This window comes from Lates calcarifer, linkage group LG21 (genome assembly GCF_001640805.2).
Source record: "Lates calcarifer isolate ASB-BC8 linkage group LG21, TLL_Latcal_v3, whole genome shotgun sequence".
NCBI classification, from domain to species: domain Eukaryota; kingdom Metazoa; phylum Chordata; class Actinopteri; family Centropomidae; genus Lates; species Lates calcarifer.
Window position 1 is genome coordinate 2,935,870 of NC_066853.1, and position 22,586 is coordinate 2,958,455.

General features: G+C 42.2%; 1 protein-coding gene and 1 long non-coding RNA gene across 2 annotated transcripts; both read left to right on the forward strand.

The window, feature by feature from the left end:
* Window positions 1–339: 339 nt before the first annotated feature.
* On the forward strand, window positions 340–12,723 carry gap43 (growth associated protein 43). The gene is made up of 3 exons (XM_018687631.2): window positions 340–669; window positions 7,021–7,660; window positions 11,435–12,723. Exons 1-3 carry the CDS (start codon window positions 640–642, stop codon window positions 11,512–11,514), a joined length of 750 nt encoding a protein of 249 aa, XP_018543147.1. The 5' UTR covers window positions 340–639; the 3' UTR covers window positions 11,515–12,723.
* A 4,379-nt stretch (window positions 12,724–17,102) lies between these two features.
* On the forward strand, window positions 17,103–22,507 carry LOC127139040 (uncharacterized). The gene is made up of 4 exons (XR_007808862.1): window positions 17,103–17,168; window positions 18,353–18,800; window positions 19,941–20,388; window positions 21,993–22,507. It is a non-coding gene; the product is annotated as an uncharacterized LOC127139040 (long non-coding RNA).
* The last annotated feature ends 79 nt before the right edge of the window (window positions 22,508–22,586 follow it).

A 22,586-nucleotide genomic window follows, 5' to 3' on the forward strand; every position in this document is an offset into this window, starting at 1 on the left:
TGCATTATGTGTGTGGAAAGGCAGGGGATAAAACAGAATAAAACAGAGGGGTGAGAAGAGAAAGAAAAATTAAAAAATTGGAGGTATCCAGTCAGTTATTAAAGGAGAGGGTTTTTAGGGTGGGGCCGCTGCTTCTGCTGGAGCCAGAGGAGGAGGAGGAGGAGGAGGAGGAGATGTAGAAGAGAGGAGTGCTGAGCTAAAAGAGGTGGTGGTGGTGGGGGGTTCATCACTATGAGCGAGGAGGAGGAGGAGGGGGAGGAGGAAGGGGGGAGGATAGTGTGAAGGGAAGAGGGGAGGAGAGAGGGATGGAGGAGAAGGGAGGGGTTTAAAGGGTGGGCTTGTAGTCATTGTCAGGCAGCGAGTAGAGAGAGAGAGAGAGAGAGAGGGAGAGAGGTGCGTCCAGGCAGACCGACTGAAGAGCGAGTGTGTGCAAACTGGGATGAGTAAATGCACCGAGCGGCTTAGCTGTTGATACAGCCAGAGAGAAAGAGCGAGAGCGAGCGAGCGAGAGAGAGAGAGTGTGTGTGTGTGCACGAGAGAGAGAGAGAGAGAGAGAGGGTGAGAGAGAAGAAGTGAAAGGGAGGAAAAAAGGGAAGAAAGAAGCAGAGAAGAAACAGGGAGGATACTACAACTACAACTATGCTGTGCTGCATAAGAAGAACCAAACCGGTAAACTGCTCTGATTTGCTTTATCAATCATTTTCTTCTTCTTCTTCTTCTTCTTGTGATAAAATGCTGCGTCTCAACTCTGAACTTTTGTGAGCGTCTGGTTCGTAGTCGGATCAGGACGCCGGGGTGCACTGAGTGTATCCACAGAGCCCAGACACGCCTAGTTAATGTGATTATCCTGCATGAATGGATGTTGCCACAATGCCGCTCAGACCTCACGCTTTAAGGGAGGCACGAGGCTCTGTAACTCGATCTCGGGGCAATCCCCTCCTATTGATCAACCCACCTGAGAAAAAAAGTGAAAGATTATTGAAAGGCGCTTGATAGATTCCTGAGGATGCTCCCTGAACTCACCACGTAATCCGCCATTGTTAACGATACTCCAGATTAATTAGGGCGGCCTGTGTGCTTCTAATTGACGCCTTTAAAGAGGGGGGTGTTTGTGGCTTTTGTGCTTGTGTTATCTCGGGTGGAAATGTGCGACATGGAGAAAGTAAATTTCCACAGTGAGGAGGTTAAAAAAAAGAAGAAGAAAAAAGGGTGGGGTACGGATTGAGTGAGCAGCACCATCATGTCAGTGGCCTCGGGGGGATACAATGGGAATAAATGAGACTAAATGGATTATCACAGCCCTCCAGCTTTATAAGTGGATGCTGTCAATGGAGGCTACTATGAAGTGTGCACTCATTTAAAGGGTGGTGCTGGGTAGTTCATAATAACCCGTGGCTGCTCTCAGAAAAAGAGAGGAGGTGTTGCATGGATGGTGGAGGAGAAGGTGGCACTCTCCCGTGCTTCACTCGTGGTGGTTTTGTGCGTGCGATCGGCGCCGGGTTCCTGCTGCTCGCTCCCAAAATAATTGATTTTATCAGGCTCATAATGCACTGGATTCTGATGGCACTTGATTGCTTCTTAAATGTCAGCCTGTGTGAGTCATATGAGCTCTGGCAGGGAGGAGAGAGAGAGAGAGAAAAGGAAGCAAGGCAGGATGCAGAGAGGCAGGGTGGAGCGTGGCTGGTGCACATGGAGGGGGGGAAAAAAGATGCGAGAGGGAGGTAGAGAGTGAAGGGAACCTGGTGGAAACAGAAATAGAAAAAAAGAGGACAGAGACAGGGAGGTATGGGGGAAGGTAGAGAGAGGCGGGCATGCAGCAAAGCAAAAAAAAAAAAGAAACTGCAACTGCATGGTGGCTACAACCGGCAAAGAAATGTGGTGGTGACAAAGTGAGGGATGGTGGTTGGAGGAGCCGAGCAGGCGCGAAGGTGAGGATTGAGAGGGGGAGGGTGGAGAGGAAGAAGCCGGCGTGCTGCACACACACTGCAGCCATGTGGGTGAGGCACCGGCTTTTTTCCCACAGAGCGCTGCCGCCTCGCCCCTCGCCACAGGAGGGAGGGAAAATATCCGCCCTGAAACTACAAGCACTCATCCTCCTCCTCCGGCGTAAATGAATCCGGACAGACTCCTGGTCTGTGTTCACGGGTGGATGAGCTGAGTTTTCTGCTTTAAAACATGGCAGTGCTGCTGTGGAGTGTTTAAGTGCTGTTCTAACATCTTCACCAGCTGAGTGGCACTTAATTCATGTCACCTCAGTCGCCCCAGCTCCAGCCTCAGCTCCAGCTTGATTTGAATCGAGCTGCTTGTCTTCGCCTCGGGGTTTAGAGGCCGAGCGAGGATCAAGTTCTTAACTTCATGTCCTCCTAAGTCTCAAATTCAGGTCCTCCACCACCAGGCCTCCTCACAGTTCTACCTAATTGTCTGAGTACCTCTAGCTCCGCCCCGCCTCCCCCCCACCCCAGCACCAGGACCATACCGACGTCCAGCTCCAGCTCAAATCCCTCTAGAACCAAGACCCAGACTGCCGCCTTAAAGAAAACGCTCTCCTCTCGTGCACTCAGAGACCTTTCCTCAGAGCTGGGCCACAGCCCACATTGTCAGTTTCCTGCCTCCCCCCTTCCCCTTGCCCCTCTCCCCCATCCTCACCCCCCCGGCCCCCTATGAGATCAGTGGCGATTGCGGAGCCTTTGTTCAGGCAGAGAGCCGGCGTAATCGAATTAAAGGCTGCTCCAGAGGATGTAATGACGCTGGCATATGGCCGCTTATTAGCTGCTGCAGGTTTTTTTTTTTTTTGTTTCCCGGGCTGTCGTAAAAGAAACAGTGCATCCTCTAACATCGCTCATCAATTCACCGTCAGTGGAGACAGAGAGAGACAGAGAGAGAGAGAGAGAGAGAGAGAGAGAGAGGGCTGTGGCAGTCACCACCTGAGCCCCCCTCTCCTCATCTGCAGGAGATAGCTGGCTGAAAGGGTGTGGTGCTCTGCTGTGTCTGTACGAGAGAGAGAGAGGGAGAGAGGGGAGAGAGAGAGAGTGAGTGGGTAGCAGTTTGCTCAGTGAGAAAAAGAGTGAAAGACGACAGAGAGAGAGAGAGAGAGAGAGAGAGAGAAAGGAGATGTTCAGCAGTTGCAGACGGTCCTCGGCGTCTGGACGGTTCCTGCAGAAAAGCAGACAGGCGTTGGATTTCCAGGAGAGAGGAAGTGTGTGTGTGTGTGTGTGTGTGTGTGTGTGGCTCGGGAAACTGTTGTAATGTGACAAATGTTTGTGGAGTTTCTCATTTGATGTAAATCCGACTCCGTGCTGTAATATTTTATCACTACATCGTCAGTAATTACACATTAAAGTGACTCGGGTGAAATAAATTCAGCAGCTGCACCTGTTGGGTTCGTGATAAAAGAGGCCTCGGTGTATTTCTCTCCTGATCTGAGGCCGGGCGGAGCGGCGAGGTGAAAAGGGAGTCTCCCCTTCTTGAATGGATCAGAATAAAATGAAATTTAAATGCATGCCTGGTGTGTGTGTGAGTGTGAGCTGTGGTTGTGTGGTAATTCAACCAGCACCTCCTCCTCCTCCTCCTCCTGAAACAAGTCCCTAATGGCACCGGCAATGAGGCAGTGGGAAGGTGGCGGATTGTTACTGTGTGTGTGTGACCATTGGGGATGGTCTGTGTGTGTGTGTGTGTGTGTGTGTGTGTGTGTGTATGGATCCGTCGGTAAAGCCACTGACTCTGGGGTGTGGTTCTCACGACAGCCGGTGCCCACCCAAGGACAGAGGCAGGCGGGGAGAGAGAGCACAGGCTGCAGGCGAGCTGTAATAGACACATCCAGCCGTCAGATAATCCACCAAATATATTTCAGCAAAGCCCATTTATTACCTCCACAGACAGGAGAGACGGACAGCTTCGTCCTCTGGTGGACGTCTCTCCTGTATTTAGAGGAATTAAGCTGCGAGCTGCAGAACATCCAGTGTCCTGCAGCAGACACTGAGAGTGTAGCTGTAATTGTCTGCTTTGCAATCATGCAAGAAAAGCAGTGTTACACAGCAAACATTCCACTTCTTGTTGGATGATACACACAGTTTTCACTGGGTAATGTGGTGTATCTATGGCAACCAGAGCGGCTGCCTTCAAAGAGGAAGCACTGCGGGCTAATTGTAATAAGTCATTAGATTAACCTGATAATGCAAATATGTTGTCTCGCTGCAAATTAACCAGGGAAGAGGTTTAAACGGTCGTGGAAGACTTAAAGGGAGTGTGCCCACCTTTGGGAGGTGCTGCTCGGTATTTATGAATGAAAATGTGTGCCGCACACACACCGAGCAGGAGCAGGAACAGCGCCTGCAGGAGGAGGGTATATGTGACCAGAGTTCAATGAACAGTCAGGAGGATTTAAGGGTTTGCAGCCATGGTTCTGTTCAGACCATAAGAGACTTGAATGTATCGTCACCAACGTCTCAATCCGCTGACCACTTGTGGGTATTTATTACAGTTAAGTTTGATGTGGCAGTGGCTCAGACGGATAAAAAAACTCCCAGCGCAGCACTTTTGAAGGGCGACACAGGCAAATATCAATAATTGAAATGACGGGACGCTCCAGTTGTGGTCAAACCATGATGGTGGTGATCGTTCCTCCTTCGTCCTCACGCACAGATATGAGATCACTCGGCACTCTGCTGCGATTTTATTACATTTGCGTCCAGATCTCTTAAAGTAAATGACGCCCCCCCCCCCTCTCCGTCCGATCCAATAATGATGTCATACCCCTTTATTCCCAAACACCCTCATCCATCGCTTTTTCTCTGTCTGACTCACTGTACGCAGCCAGGAAAGTAATTCTATTTAGAGTTAAGTGCCAGGGTCAAAATTTTGGCACTTGTAAGCACCCATGAGATCAGACATAATAAAAGCCCAATAAGTCACCAGAGACCTGAGCAGAGGGTGTGCCAGTCTGTCTGCCTCTGCGCTGGCTTTTTTTTCTTATAGCTGGACGCTCGCTTTAAGTTTATTTCCACACTTAATAATAGTCAACATTAAGTCAACAGCTCCAGCCTGGGTTTTAAACATGAATCACTGCACCAGGAGCTGCAGAAAGTCACTAAAAATCTACAGCCGGCAGTATTACGCTGCTTTCTTTTTTTAATATTACATGGCACAAAATTGCTTCCAGGAAGATGGCGTATATTAAGGATTGCAGGAAGCGCCTCGGGGCAGGATTTACACCCTGAACCCAGGAGATTGCATGTGAATAAAGGTGGAGGAGGGTGGATGTACCAACACAGCTGCACCTTGGCCCCCCGCCGCTCCAATATTGCTCTGACACTCTGACCCTGAGGAAGACGTGTTGGTTTAGGGCCTCTGGCTCTTAAATCATGTCGCGCAGATGTGATTCCTCACACGGGCGGCTGTCCGAGTCAGAGCTCATCGCCGGGGTAACAACGCTATCAGAGGCAGAGGGTGGGTGGGGTAGATGGATGCAGGAAACCATTTCCGCTTCCAAACTCACTGACCTTAAACGAGATGTTGCTGCTGCTGCTCGGTGACACAAACGCACACATGTAACCCCCCCGGCCTCGCACCACACCCTGCTGCTACATCACACACGCCACCCCCCTCCTCCTTAGCCACGCTGATTGCTCCGACTGATTTACGAGCTCCTATTGGCCCGCTCCCCTGAGGGGTCAGGTGCGCTGCCAATCAGGGTGACATATAGTCTCTCATAGCACCAACCAGCAGACAGCGCCGTGATGAGTTAGCACTCTGGTTGTCAAGGTAACCTTTGATGGTTGGGAGGGGTACGGCGGTGAATGCTGAGGAGATTCGAGCAGGCAGCTCGTTCCCTAGCAGCCAGAGATGGAGCCGGAGAAAGCTACTGTACCCAGAGAACAGAGGGTGGCTCATTATTTTTGGAGAAAGAGCCTCAGTTTTTTGAAACATTCCTCCGCTCAGTTTTGAGGATATCCTGAGCAGAGGAAGCAGGGAACCACATTTAAGTTTAATTATTCACTGAATCTGTTTCAGCAGCATTATGAGGAGGACAATAACAGCCTCATGTCTGGATTGAATAACTGCTATAAATGCCTGGAGTCATTTGTTGTGCCCCAAATCCTGGTGTATCCAATTCATTATGCTCAGACAGTCGACCCACACACAAATCTGTTATGCTCCTGACTCACAATGGCGCTAAATCTCCCTTTTCCAGCACATGAAATGATAAAATTCAGTGCAGTCACTCTATTGTCAGACCAGTCACTGTTTCCTGACAAAGCCTCGATACCTTAAAGGACAAAACAAACGCTCAAAACCATTTCGATTCTGCAGTTTTTACATCTTTATCATTTGGCCGACTGATGCTGCATGCTCTTTGACAGTTTGTGTTTGCTTCATGTTGCTTATTCACGTTCATTTAAGGTGCACATTTGAATCTTTTGATGAGTTGAACCTTGGCTAAAGAATATTCTTTTACCTTGATTTGTTTGCCTATTCATTTTGAATGTACTGATTCATTTTGTTTGCTCATCATTCATTCCTTTATTTGATTTGATTTCTTTTCATTAGATTTTAATGACTCATAGCACAACCCACTATTTGATGGACAGCTTTGGATCCAGTTACCGCAGGTAATATCATGGAACCCCTTTCAATATTACATTGTGTACTGTCCTATTCCTAACCCTGTTCCTTATCCAGTCCTACACTTTTACTCAACGCTGAAACCTCTAACCCAACTTCCCCAGTCTATAATTCTCCAGTTATGGATATAAATACATCAGTTCATCAGTTATCTACCAACTCCTTGTCTCTCTCTGTCCTCTGACCTTTCAACTCATGACATACTGTACCTGTCGTTCCTGAGATCTAAGCCCAAATAAAAGAATGCCAGCATGATTATTTGGGATGATCCTCAAGCTACATACCACCACAGTTCAGGGATACTTTGCAAGTTTTTAGTGCATTCCCTCTCCGGTTTCCAGTGGACCTGCATCATGGCTTACAGTAGATATTAACCGGCTGTTTTCTCTTGGCTACCAGGTGGAGAAAAATGAGGAGGCGGACCAGAAGATTGAACAGGATGGTACCACCAACAAACCCGAGGACAAGGCCCACAAGGCTGCCACCAAAATACAGGCCAGCTTCCGTGGACACATAACTCGGAAAAAGATGAAAGACGGAGAGGAAGAGAAGGAGGGAGACAGTCCTGCTGCTGCAGAGGAGGCGACAGAGGGAGGAGAGGAGGCAAAGAAAGCAGACGGTGAGGAGGCACCTGCAAAGGAGGAGGAGGCTGCAGGAGACGAGGCCAAGAAGGAGGAGGAGACGAGCCAAGCCAAAAGCCCAGTGGCAGACAAGCCAGCTAATTCTCCAGCAGCTGCCGCTGCCTCCCCTGCGGGCGCAGCGACGTCTCCTGTAGCGGCGGCCCCGGCTGCCGCTTCTCCTACGGCCGCCACGGCGCCCTCTGAGCCCCAGAAAGAGGAGCCAAAGGCGGAGGAGAAAGCCGAGGAGAAGCCCAAAGAGGTGGAGGCGGCCAAGAGTCCCACCACAGCCACAGCTGAGGAGAAGAAGGAGGAGGAGAAGAGTGAAGAGAAAAAGGAGGAGGCCAGACAAGCCGATGTGCCTGCTGCTGTCAGCCCGACAGCTGAGAAGGAGGAGCCTAACCAAACAAAAGATAAACAAGGTACGCAGATTATTCTAAAGCTTTTAACCTCCACTCGTTACAACAGGATTACATGCAAACAAGCACATAAAGCTGTACAGTAAACCCACTCGGGAAGGACCTAGAAGAACCAAACACTTGGGTGTGCATTTGTCTGTAAAGGCACTGAATTTAGAGTCCAGATTTATAATTCCAGACACTCTTGCCAATCAAGAAGCAATTTACTTAGTGTAAAAATCTAATAAAGATGAATAGGTGAGCTTTTCCCATAGTCTGCTTGGCAGGCACCACAGGAAATAACTGCTTGTCGAGTCTTTGGGATTTAAAGATCTTTGGCAGTGCTCCACCATCCACTGGTTAACACAGAGACACAGCTCAATATTAGATTAGACAGACTTGTGCCTCAGCCTCTGCAGGATGGGAACTCCATACTGATGAGGCGTGGAGATTGGGGAATGGAAACGCGGCGTTAGCGCTGGTTGCGAATGATCGTATCTTAAAGTTGTTGTGAAGCGGTGAGGCTGTGTTGTTTGCTTAATGAGAAAGTATCATGTTTTGCGAGTCAGAAAAGTTTATGAACGTCTTATGAACCAACATATTAACCTCGCTGCTACAGTCATTAAAGAAAACACAGAAAACAGTGGTGGATTGATGACCCCCATTAAACCTACACGTCACAGCAAGTCAGAACATTGATAATATCCTCCAACACCAGCTAATAGATTTCAAACCACCATGTGATGTCCAATTATAGCAGCAGCGTGTACCTGAGAGGAAACTGGAAGGCCATGAAATTATATTACAATGTTGATGCTGTGCACTGCCCACAACATATACTCGACATGAACTCACATTTCTGGTCCAAGGACTCTCAGACTGGGTCAGACAGGTAGTTAATGGAGCATGCTCAGTCTGGAGTAGGTGGGGGTGTGAGGTGAGGAAACACACACACACACACACACACACCAACCAGAGAACTACATGGAAACTAGGTCACCTAGGCAGCACTGTCTCCCTGTTGTCATAGCTACCACCTCGATGGGATAGCTGGCCTGCATGGAACAGAGTGGGGATAACAGGTGCTCTGATTTAAATGAATGATTAATGATCCCTACTGGTCACGATCCGCACCGGGGAAGTCTGTCACAAACAAACACTACTTGACAAAGAGCTGCTAATTAAGAATCCACTGCTGGCCACAATCTGCTTTACCAACTGAACTGACTCCGAGAGCAAATTAATATTTATAACTAAGTCGCCTGGTTAAGGTTTGTCAGCGCACAGACATACACAAGGACACCAGGTACTCTGATCTGACTGAATAATTCATGAGGAAGCCCGGGTATGATCCAGATTCTCCACCACAGATTGTTACATCTGACCAGTTAGTAACCGTCATAGCATGATTCCAACAAAATAAAAGAAATTAGTGATTTAAACAACAGCTAAAATATGAAATTCATTCACAAATGAGACATAAGTAAAGTAAAGAGGAAAAAAAATCACATCATGTTCGATTCAGTTAAAACTCAGCAGTGTTCTGTTTGAGGTGTAACTTATTTTTAGACTTTCTGGGAGAGGTGTGATGCTTGTGATGTACTTGTAAAAAGCATGCATAAGCTTCTTTGCATCTCTGACAGAACCCATTTGCAGGTGGAAAGTTGCGTTAAAATCAGTGGTAACACCCTCATTTCTTGCCTGAGGTGAAACATTCTGAAATAATGTTGTAAACTCAAGCCACATTTTCACTCTTTCACTCTTTTTCGGCAATAACAAGGACGTCTGTTTTGTCCTGATTTGTGAAATGATGCTTAACCTTTAAACTGAGGTCAGAAATGCACACAGGCTCACGTCATTAGGATCAATAGCTACATAGAGTTGGATGTCATCTGCGTAGCGGCGAACATTAGTACTGCTCTTATGGACGATGCCCCCTAGTGGTGACAGACTGTCTTGAAAGATAGAGGACCCAGGGCGGAGCCTTGCAGCACCCCATGTGACATTTCTGTTCTTTATGATGAGAAACTTAAACTAAGTCTTATGTTACAAAACAAATAAAAGGTCGAAAAAAGTAGAATCTGTACATACATATTACTGATCTGCTGATGATTGATGCCCATCCTAGTGTTTTCTTAAGGCCTTAAAACACGTGGCGCATAACGAATAAACAACATGAAAATACCACAGCTGGCTGCAGGCACATTTCAGGATGTCAGCGAAGTGCCACATCTGAGGAGGCAGAGATCTTATTGATCCAGAGCAGTCAATAACAGTCTGTGTGATTGGTTGATGCCTTTATTCGTGGTACGCAAGCTCAAAAAAAAAAAAACCTCCTTCTGAATTTTTTACTCATAATGAAAACAACAGCTTGTTTCAGTTTCATTTCCACTAATTTTCTTCTAATTTCCCATCTGTGTTTAAAGTGCCACAGTAAACTATGCATCATGTTCTCATTAACATTGTTTACTGGAAACTTAAGAATCAGTGGGCAGGATCCACAAGCCACGAGTGGTGGGGTTTGCTCTCCCATCACCGACTTCTTATTTGCAAATGCATCGGCAAAGCTAAACCAGCGTTTTTAGGCAATAATATCTCTGGTGTGGATAACTGAGGTGGCACCGGTGTTAGAAAACCAGAAATGATGGGCATTGGCACTGAAAATTGGGTGAAATTGTATTTGCATCACACAGTTCAGTGACTGCAGAGAAGGACATTCTCAAGTCTGTCAGACTCGCTAACAAGCTAATTACCTCTTACCTGGAAGATCTGCTATGACTCATGCTGTCTTGACTCACACACACTCACACTCACATTAGTACAAGCGCTAACACTGACATGATCGCCCCACTTCTCTTGTCTTCCTCTCTCGGCCGCGCCTTCATATTCACACACACACACACACACTCGCACATACACACACGCCCACACACTTGCACTCCATCACCCCAATCTCCGATGCAATGATGTCATTCTTTGATGCCTCGTCTTTCTATTAAAAGAGCATGAGATCACCGGGGTATGACATCACCGCTCTCAAGGCACTTGAATAAAAGATTCGGTCTGAAGTAATAAAATAAAGATCGCAAAATCGCGGTAACCCATTTACTGTATGATGAGGTCTTATCCAGAAATGACTATTTTTACACTAGATTTATAATAATAATAATTTAATTTATATAATAATAAGAAGAATAGAACCAACAAACCCGATTACTAATGGCTTAGTGATGTATCATTGTATCATTGATTGTTATTCAGTGGTACTCACCTCTTTGTAAGCCACCGCAGGATGTTATTACAGTGCAGTACACCGAGGACATCACACAGTATCAGATGTGACAGGCGGAGCTGCTGCTGTTAGCGTTGTGATGTCAGTTAAAATGCTTCATGGGTCCATTAGGAGCACTCTCCTCCTTCATTATTTACACAGCCCATGTGGGATTTCAGACATTGTAGGTTGCGTTTTCTGACTGACATGCTCTTTGTTTTAGTAAACTTGTGGAATTACATAGTTCCCTCTGTGTATGTTTTTTTTTCCCCAAAATGAATTTATTTTAAACAGAGAAACTTCTGAGGTGAAATATTTAAGATATTAAAAGTAGCAGCTGATGTATAAAATCTCAGAAGACTCATATAAAGCTTTATTATTCCAGCCTTGCAATGTAAAACCCTCGTCTCCACAGGCTAATTTTCTCTTCCTTTCTCTCCTCTCCCCCTTCTTTTCAACCCTCCATGTCATTTTCTTTCTCCCTCTTCACCCCCTCCTCAATTCCCTCCCTCCCTCCCTCCACTCAGATGCTGCAGAGGAGTCTAAAGCAGAGGAGGCCACCCCGGCTGATGCAGCGGCGGAGGCCACCGAGTCCAAGGATGACTAAGGCAAAGTCTAACCTAAAGAAAGCAAAATTAAGAGTATGAAGAATAACACAAAAACAAAAATCTAAAAAGGTTGCTCTTTGCCTTCCCAATGTGAAGGCAGTCCGTTTCTATTTGTTTGTCATTTTTTGTGTGGCAATGATTTTCTCATGTTGGGGGAGTTTCCAGCGTGAAGTTTTTTGGCTCAAGCTAATACTATGAGGAAGTGGTGATGATGATGATGATGATGTTGATGTTGTTGATGATTATGATTGTTACCTTGATGATGATGATGATGATGATGATGTAGATGGGGGAGGAGGATTTGATTTAGTGCATCTTCACTATTTAATGTAAGTGAAATAACGGTGGAATGAATGCTCTCAACTGGATATTTACACATTTAAAATGCGTTGCCAATGCACCGTCCTTTATTTGCATTGCAATGCACTTTCTCCGACACATTTTGCAAAGTAAAATCCGTTCTTGCAAATGCACGCACAAAAAACAAACTGGTTTTAACATGCAACCCGAGTTTTCAACACGGTACACGCGTATTGAGAACACAGCAAAATAGGTAATGTACTGACACATTGGATGGAAAATAGAATGTATAATTAAATGTGTGATATTTCCAGTTGGGCAGCTTTATCCTGAATCCAAAAACCACATATAGGACAAGACTATCACTCTCTCTCTCTATTGTGCTTGAGTCATTCAAGCTTGGTTTACACCCCTTTTACAAACTCTCTGTTTACTCACATTTACAGTAAAGGACCTGTTGCCATTTGAATGATCGTATAATAAACTATAGAAAACAGCTATAGTATTGATGTAACTGGCTCTTACATGACAATTTGTGTTCTGCCAACCAAACGTGAGAACAGTAGCATGAACCATCGAACCAGATGCATGATGGGAACTCTCCCTCTGAGAGGAACTTTTTCGCAGTCACAAAAACTTAAGAGGTGTGGCGGCTTCTTTTTGATGTCTTTGGTGTTGTTATGACAGTTTATATGAATTGGAAAATACTCTTGCACTGATGTTACGAAAAAAAAAGTAAAAAGTAAAAATCAAACAAACGAGCAAACAAAAAATACTTTTCCTATGTTCCAGTGAGTGCAATGTCCAGTTTCAACCTTATCAAGGAGTTCAAACTTGTGAGAAAAAAATATGAAAAAATAAAAATGGTTTCAATGTCTGTTTTCAAAATAAAGCAAATGTGCCAATTACCATCATAAACTGTGGAGTTTGTTTACAGCTACTGAATGTTGTGTTGAATATGGCCAAATGGTCAGTGGTCAGCGTTTTCTTTCTTTTTGGCATCTTGGGAAATACACTTATTTCCTTTCTTGCAGAGTCCGTTGAGAAGACTGGTGCCATTCTCATATCTGTCAGTTCGATATTAAGCAGTTGAAGTGAAGAGACAGTTAGCTTAGCTTAGCATAAAGCCTGGCCCTGTACAAAGTTTATAAAATCCACCTCTAAAGCTCACTACCTAAGGGCTGTTTTATAGTCTGTCAGACCGAGTTTGTACAACGTGCTGTCCGACCATGTTGGACATCAAAAGTGTTTGCACTCTTCTTGATGGCCACCCTCAAAGGCTGAGTCAAAAGCCTGCTGTCACAGAGAGAGGGGGGAGTATTATTTCTCCTGGAAGATATTCATAGTGTTGCACACATGTTAAATGCCACAAATTGTTGTGTAATAAATGAAAAAGAGAGAGAAGACTGCCTAATCCAAGGTCAGAAATGTGCAAAGATATCCAACCATCTGACAAGAAGATAGGCTAGAATATATCCCTTAACACATTATATCTATTTTTATGTAAGCCCTGAGAAGAAAGAGAGATTTTCTTTGCCATGATCTTTTTCTAAATGTGTTTAGTTTTCATCTGTCAGAACAGGTGAGATTTTTCTTTTCTCTCAGCTGCCTCTCCTAAGAGCCATGTGATGTTTGTCTGGTCAGGATTTTTCAGTGTTTCTAAGTGCAATGCTCATTTTGGCCACAAGAGGCTGAACTGCACCACTAGTACCTCAGTCCAGATAGGATTAAAAGCACTCATGTTTTCTTCCAGGTGAGAGGCTTTAGGTGAGTCGGGTGAAGTAATGGTGAGCAGGTTGCGCCTTCAAGGCTTTCTGGCTGAAACATTTTAAAATAAATTAATTAAGTCAGAAGATAAAATTCAATTGTAACCCCAATCTCCCAGCTATTAGTCCTGTGTTTGACCCACTCATCCACAATAGTCTGTTTTATCTCGAGGCGTTGTTGCTCTTCCATGCATGTTTATTTAATCTGCACAAAAATCTTAAATATTGAGTGCTGAAGTTTTTCTTGGCTGAAGCCGAAGGTAAGGGAGTAGCACAGCTGTGGGTGTGGAAGTTGAGACAATATCTCTCAGTGATGGAGGAACATTTCTAGAGAAAGGCCAGACATGTGTTGTTCATTATATAGATATGCCTTAGAGTGGGAAAAAGTTTCAGTTTCTGAGAAATAATGTGTTGAGCTGATGTGAGCTTTAGAGGTGCTGCTGGGGAGATTTTGTTACCTTTGGACAGGGTTGTGCTCTTTCCCCTTTTTTCCAACCTGTGTCTTATTAATGTCATCTGTACTCCTAAATATTCCTTACTTGATCCATCAAACTTACATCAAGTCACTAACAAAACTGTAGCAACTGTAGACGTAGGAACCACTGTTTTAAACAGCAGCAGAGGGAACACCTGACATTTCAAAACACATTACACTTCATTTTAAAATGCTAATCTCTCATAACAGAAAGAGATCATTATTGAAAGAGACTGAATACAACTTTACCATTATGCAAAAGCACATGCAAATTGCAGGGAATTCAAATGGGACCTAAGCGCCCTCTGTCAAGATAGCATGGTTCAGTGAAAATGTAATAAATAATAATAACCCCCAAGGTTAACATAAATACCAACTTCAGTCTCTCAAAAGTTGTATGACCTTCACGCTAATGAAGCTAGTTTGCTGAACAAGCAAGTCCTGGAATAAGGATGATTTCTTTTCCTGAAAACTTTCTTTTATTGCCCACTGAGTCACACAGTCTCTTATACCTTCCTGGTCTTACATATATACATACATACTTATCTTCAAATTGAAAGAATAAAAAAAAAAAATCCAGTCCTCTCCTTTCATTTTTTTTCTTAAATTCCTTTATCTCAAGGACTTGTTTCACTTTTGTGACAAAAAACAGTGAAAAAAATGAAGCTTATTTTTTTCCTTTTGCACTTTATTTCCTTGAAAATAATGTCAGGATGGTGGCCCTGAAGGTCCAAACACAGCGACATGAAAAAACAAACAAACAAACAAACAAACAAAACACTAACACATTCATTAAAAACATTACAACATTTGTCAAAAGAGACCCTGTGTAAGGACAGGATAACACTTTTGTTTTTGATTGGACAGAACGCACGTCAATAGTTAGTTTGCCTTGTGAAGTTAGCGAAATTCAGCTGTACAGCCAGAAGTGATTCTTCACGTGGAAAACACTATCACAGCCTCTCAAAATATCCACAGTCTGTGTTGTTTACAGTTGCTCAAATCGTTAAAACACAAACTAAATCTGATCTGGAGACAACAACACAAACATCACATAATTATAGTGTCATATATTTTTAATGTGTAAATATATTAATGTGTAAAACACATTTTGATTATGTTTATGTTCTGTTTGAGACACATTTCAATAATTCAAATCCAAAATGATGCAAACACAAACACAAAGATTAAATAAATGAATACACTTTGACAGGAGAGACAGGCAGAGAATACAGAGGGAGAGCGAGAACAAAGAGGAGAGGATGGAGAGAGAAAGAGAGACAAGGGGAGATGAAGGGAAAAGACTCAGAACCACTTGATAGATAATTTATTCTACCCAGTGACAGGGTTTTAAAGCTAATGTTTCCCATTTTTGCCCTCTTTAAAATGCATATTTGTATGTAAGGGAAATCAAACCAGAAGGTATTGAAAAATGGTATTTAAATGTTAACATACTGATTGAAAACCCTTTGGTTAAGGGGGTGGGCTTTCAGTGTTCACTTTTTCATGCATATATATCTGGATATGCTCAGTGGCTATATTCATTTCTGTGCCTTATTATGTTGTTTTACTATTTACCCAGTAGTTATTTCTCTTCTGAGTTTCAGTTTTGGGCTGAGTTTTTTTTTTTTTCTAACCTTTGAAATGAGGATATTTCATCTGACAAGTGGGAAGAATGTAAGAGGACATCTATTTATTTATTTTTAGAATATCTTGTCTTTTTTAATTTATTGAGAGAATTGGTGTAATTCATTGAAAGGTATAACTACAGCTAAATCTTGTAAAACATCTACGACGTCTCGCCGTCTTTACAGTGAATGTATTTTAAGACCAATCCGAGGTGGTTGCTAAGTGGCCCAGAATCGAACGGCCAATCAGCGTTGTTCTGCCATGTTTGCTGACGTATGTCGTCTCCGGCCACAACGTGCCATGTCATTGGCCATAATCTTGTGGGAGGAGCTCAGAGAGGCGGAAAGAGGAAGTCGGAAAACAGATTTAAACCAAGTTTGAAGAGCTGCTCCTGTTTGCTAGTGCCGTGAAAAACGTCCTTACCGAAGAGATGTGGATGCTAAAACAAACTCTGGATCTGCTTTCTTGTCGAACACGAGTGAGGCTGGGTGCTGAATACACCTGCGGCGTGAAGGTAAGGCAAACAGTTAGCGGCTAGCGTTAGCATTAATGTTATCAGAGAGCGTTAGCATAGGCGGCAAGCGTTAGCATTAGCATTACCTTGTAATGATATCTTAACTCCATTTTCAGTCGTTTATGTGGCTTGGGCAAGAGCGTGTTTGTGTTTCTGTGACTAAAGCGTCCCTGACATGATTACTATACCGACATATTACTGTTTCTTTGTAATTTTGTGCTCCAGTCTGGTCATTTTAAGTCGGTTTATGGAGGATTATCATGTCGATGTGATTATTTTGTGTCTATTTGTCATGGTATTGGATCGGTTTGCGTCTCTAGCTGGCTGTTTTACATCTTATGGTCAGCTTCTTTGTGGCTGTTTTGCATCGTATTATGTCTTTGTGTCTATTCCTGGTCATTTACCGCTTCTTTGTGGCCAGTTTGCGCTTTAGGGTGGCATTTAACTATCACATTGTGATCGTTTTTGTCTCTGTCGGTTTTGTGTGTCTTTGTAGCTTTGTGGTATCAATCTGTTCATAGCCATCCATTGATCCCCTGTTGTGTATATTATTGATTAGATAGTTGTTTGTGGTGACTTGAGACTTTATTGAGCTCAGTTTTGTATTAAAAACAAGTTTGAAAACTAGATTTTAACTCCGTGCTGAGCTGAGATTACTGTGTGAAATTATTAGAAAAACTGATACATTTCAAATACTGCATTTCTCTCTGAGATCAATAAACTCATAATCTAGTAACACAGTTAATTTATTCACCTTAAAACTCAAAATGTGATTGGTAAGATTCTAGTGTTTAGTTTTCACTGTTGTATTCTTCTGTTCAGGGTTTGAAGGTGAACTATTAATATTCTCTATCAACAAGGTGATTTGTTTTTTAAGTTTTGTACTTAAGTTTTGTGTTTTCCAGGTGTACTGGTTCAGCTGCTGCAGCCTGGACGGAAACACCAGCTCTCACCTGACAAACCAAACAGGTATGTGTCCTAAGGATATACTGAGTCTGAAAAAATGTGTTGATGAGCTGAAGTAATAATGTTAGTAACAGTTTTATTGTTTAAATCCCTGGTATTTCATGAGTATAGTATTAAATATAATAATAACTGATTAATTGTGTATAAATGGTCAGAAAATAGTACTAGTTAAAATAATTTTTTTAAAAACTCAAAATGATTGTAAGTGAAGTAAAATAATAAAAAAAAAATGCTGCTCTCAAAAATTTCCCAAATGAAGGTTTTTATTATCCATTCTCAGTAATATACATGATTCCTCAAGTGATTAGTTGACAGACAATTAATGTAGAAATTTCAGATTTAAGATGATGATTTTAGTTAATATGTCTGTGAACAGCCTTTCTGAATGACTCCTTAAACATTTGGAAAATGTTGTGGTTTGACTGTAATTTTGAATAGTGTGAAAGTGTGTTTTGGGGTTAAATTGTTGATGAGGAAAAGGTCATAATGTATTACTCATTTTCCATTATGTATATCCTCCTGGTGTCGCCACTTCATTCATGATCACAGAGACGTAGTTAGTAGTTGAGTTGTTCATTAGTGTGTTCATTTTATTGGTCAGAGGGTGATTTGAAAAAATATCTTTACAGTTTATAACGACCAGTTCTGCACTTAGGTACTTAAAAGTTTTCACATAAGCTGCTGTTAAGACCTTTGTAAATTTGATTGTTATTCATTAAAGGAAAACTACACAAAACAAAGACATTTTAAATATGTGTTCATAAGAAGAAGATTGAAATATTGATTCTGTACGTGACCGTCTGTGGTGGAAGAAATACTCAGACTTTTTACTGAATTATAATACACAGCACAAGTTAAAATCCTGCATTCCAAAACTGACTTAACAGGTAGTGTTGATTATTGTTGTGCAGTTCACAGTAACATACATGACTACTTCAGTCATAAGTTGATAGACACACAATTAATAATCAGTTTACTTTTTCCTAAATATTTGTTGTTGTTGGTTCTTCAGGAGGTGATGACAGTAAACTGTTGATTTTCTGAAGCAGCCTCTAATGTTTGTTAAATGTTGTGCTTCAGCTGTAATGTTGAATATTTCTCTGTGTTTTCATGGTGAAACTTGATGAGGAATAGGTAGTAGCGTATTGATCATTTTCCTTTGAATGTTTCTCTGTGATTTCCTCCAGGTGTCACCACTTGGTCCACGACATCGTCCACCATCGCAGAGACATGGTCCATGATCGGAGAGGCATTGTTGAGGATGAGGGAGACATCGTCCACGATCAGAGACACTGTCCACGATCGCAGAGACCTTGTCAAAGACGAGAGAGACGTTGTCCATGATCAGAGACTTTGTCCCATGCTTCGTAGAGACCTTGCGATAGAATCGGCGGAGACGGGGGTCACCGATTTGACGGCACTGCCCGCGATCATGGAGACATTGTCGATGGTCACAGAGACAGCGTCTATGATCTCAGAGACATCGTCCACGATCGCAAAGACATTGTCCATGATCACAGAGACTTTGTCCATAATCTCAGAGACAGTGTCCGCGATCACAGAGACGTAGTCCACGATCACAGAGAGTCTTTGTACAATGAAGAAGTTCTTTGAGACCAGGACAGAGGCCTCCAGGTAATTCACAAACAGCTTTACATCAACTGTCCAACACAGAGCTCTGACATTAAACTGTTTATGTCCAGTATTCAGTATATCAGAAAAGTGTAATAATAGAAGTAATTTGCTGCATAAAGATAATGTATAAATAATCTGTATTATCAGACGTAATGTAAAAGTAACTAGAAATATCAGAAGTAAGATGTAATTGTCAAAGTAATCTGTTACTACACGTAACAGTGAAAGTTATATGTAAATTTAGGGGTAATATGTAATTTAAAAAAGTAATATATAATGGTAAAAGTACTCTAATATTAGAGGTAACAGTAAAAGTAATCTGTATGTAAAAATGTCACATTATATTGAGGCGTCAAAAATGTCAACTGTTATTGTTAAGGATCAGTCAAAATGGATTGAAAAAATCATAACTTCAGTTTGATTGTACATGAGCAGAAATTCTTAATTATGTGAATGTGTTACACACACCAGACTACACTGTACAAAACAATATCTAGTTTACAAATAAATTATTGGACTGAGTTGTTCATTAGTGTGTTCATTTTATTGGTCAGAGGGTGATTTGAAAAAATATCTTTACAGTTTATAACGACCAGTTCTGCACTTAGGTACTTAAAAGTTTTCACATAAGCTGCTGTTAAGACCTTTGTAAATTTGATTGTTATTCATTAAAGGAAAACTACACAAAACAAAGACATTTTAAATATGTGTTCATAAGAAGAAGATTGAAATATTGATTCTGTACGTGACCGTCTGTGGTGGAAGAAATACTCAGACTTTTTACTGAATTATAATACACAGCACAAGTTAAAATCCTGCATTCCAAAACTGACTTAACTGGTAGTGTTGATTATTGTTGTGCAGTTCACAGTAACATACATGACTACTTCAGTCATAAGTTGATAGTCACACAATTAATAATCAGTTTACTTTTTCCTAAATATTTGTTGTTGTTGGTTCTTCAGGAGGTGATGACAGTAAACTGTTGATTTTCTGAAGCAGCCTCTAATGTTTGTTAAATGTTGTGCTTCAGCTGAAATGTTGAATATTTCTCTGTGTTTTCATGGTGAAACTTGATGAGGAATAGGTAGTAGCGTATTGATCATTTTCCTTTGAATGTTTCTCTGTGATTTCCTCCAGGTGTCACCACTTGGTCCACGACATCGTCCACCATCGCAGAGACATGGTCCATGATCGGAGAGGCATTGTTGAGGATGAGGGAGACATCGTCCACGATCAGAGACACTGTCCACGATCGCAGAGACCTTGTCAAAGACGAGAGAGACGTTGTCCATGATCAGAGACTTTGTCCCATGCTTCGTAGAGACCTTGCGATAGAATCGGCGGAGACGGGGGTCACCGATTTGACGGCACTGCCCGCGATCATGGAGACATTGTCGATGGTCACAGAGACAGCGTCTATGATCTCAGAGACATCGTCCACGATCGCAAAGACATTGGCCATGATCACAGAGACTTTGTCCATAATCTCAGAGACTGTGTCCGCGATCACAGAGACGTAGTCCACGATCCCAGAGAGTCTTTGTACAATGAAGAAGTTCTTTGAGACCAGGACAGAGGCCTCCAGGTAATTCACAAACACCTTGTGGTGACTTGAGACTTTATTGAGCTCAGTTTTGTATTAAAAACAAGTTTGAAAACTAGATTTTAACTCCGTGCTGAGCTGAGATTACTGTTTGAAATTATTAGAAAAACTGATACATTTCAAATACTGCATTTCTCTCTGAGATCAATAAACTCATAATCTAGTAACACAGTTAATTTATTCACCTTAAAACTCAAAATGTGATTGGTAAGATTCTAGTGTTTAGTTTTCACTGTTGTATTCTTCTGTTCAGGGTTTGAAGGTGAACTATTAATATTCTCTATCAACAAGGTGATTTGTTTTTTAAGTTTTGTACTTAAGTTTTGTGTTTTCCAGGTGTACTGGTTCAGCTGCTGCAGCCTGGACGGAAACACCAGCTCTCACCTGACAAACCAAACAGGTATGTGTCCTAAGGATATACTGAGTCTGAAAAAATGTGTTGATGAGCTGAAGTAATAATGTTAGTAACAGTTTTATTGTTTAAATCCCTGGTATTTCATGAGTATAGTATTAAATATAATAATAACTGATTAATTGTGTATAAATGGTCAGAAAATAGTACTAGTTAAAATAATTTTTTTAAAAACTCAAAATGGTTGTAAGTGAAGTAAAATAATAATAAAAAAAAAATGCTGCTCTCAAAAATTTCCCAAATGAAGGTTTTTATTATCCATTCTCAGTAATATACATGATTCCTCAAGTGATTAGTTGACAGACAATTAATGTAGAAATTTCAGATTTAAGATGATGATTTTAGTTAATATGTCTGTGAACAGCCTTTCTGAATGACTCCTTAAACATTTGGAAAATGTTGTGGTTTGACTGTAATGTTGAATAGTGTGAAAGTGTGTTTTGGAGTTAAATTGTTGATGAGGAAAAGGTCATAATGTATTACTCATTTTCCATTATGTATATCCTCCTGGTGTCGCCACTTCATTCATGATCACAGAGACGTAGTTAGTAGTTGAGTTGTTCATTAGTGTGTTCATTTTATTGGTCAGAGGGTGATTTGAAAAAATATCTTTACAGTTTATAACGACCAGTTCTGCACTTAGGTACTTAAAAGTTTTCACATAAGCTGCTGTTAAGACCTTTGTAAATTTGATTGTTATTCATTAAAGGAAAACTACACAAAACAAAGACATTTTAAATATGTGTTCATAAGAAGAAGATTGAAATATTGATTCTGTACGTGACCGTCTGTGGTGGAAGAAATACTCAGACTTTTACTGAATTATAATACACAGCACAAGTTAAAATCCTGCATTCCAAAACTGACTTAACAGGTAGTGTTGATTATTGTTGTGCAGTTCACAGTAACATACATGACTACTTCAGTCATAAGTTGATAGACACACAATTAATAATCAGTTTACTTTTTCCTAAATATTTGGTGGTGTTGGTTCTTCAGGAGGTGATGACAGTAAACTGTTGATTTTCTGAAGCAGCCTCTAATGTTTGTTAAATGTTGTGCTTCAGCTGTAATGTTGAATATTTCTCTGTGTTTTCATGGTGAAACTTGATGAGGAATAGGTAGTAGCGTATTGATCATTTTCCTTTGAATGTTTCTCTGTGATTTCCTCCAGGTGTCACCACTTGGTCCACGACATCGTCCACCATCGCAGAGACATGGTCCATGATCGGAGAGGCATTGTTGAGGATGAGGGAGACATCGTCCACGATCAGAGACACTGTCCACGATCGCAGAGACCTTGTCAAAGACGAGAGAGATGTTGTCCATGATCAGAGACTTTGTCCCATGCTTCGTAGAGACCTTGCGATAGAATCGGCGGAGACGGGGGTCACCGATTTGACGGCACTGCCCGCGATCATGGAGACATTGTCGATGGTCACAGAGACAGCGTCTATGATCTCAGAGACATCGTCCACGATCGCAAAGACATTGTCCATGATCACAGAGACTTTGTCCATAATCTCAGAGACAGTGTCCGCGATCACAGAGACGTAGTCCACGATCCCAGAGAGTCTTTGTACAATGAAGAAGTTCTTTGAGACCAGGACAGAGGCCTCCAGGTAATTCACAAACACCTTTACATCAACTGTCCAACACAGAGCACTGACATTAAACTGACATTTAAACCTTTTCTGACCCCATAATATATGACATTTTTTGACCATTTTTGATGACATAATATACTATGACATTTTTTGACCATTTT

What these genes read in the sequence shown, in the direction of transcription:
- gap43 (XM_018687631.2), top strand. Translation starts at nt 640, where the DNA reads ATGCTGTGCTGCATAAGAAGAACCAAACCG. An exon ending in GCATAAGAAGAACCAAACCG is followed by an intron (nt 670 to 7,020) that starts GTAAACTGCTCT and finishes CTTGGCTACCAG; the next exon opens with GTGGAGAAAAATGAGGAGGC. An exon ending in CCAAACAAAAGATAAACAAG is followed by an intron (nt 7,661 to 11,434) that starts GTACGCAGATTA and finishes CCCTCCACTCAG; the next exon opens with ATGCTGCAGAGGAGTCTAAA.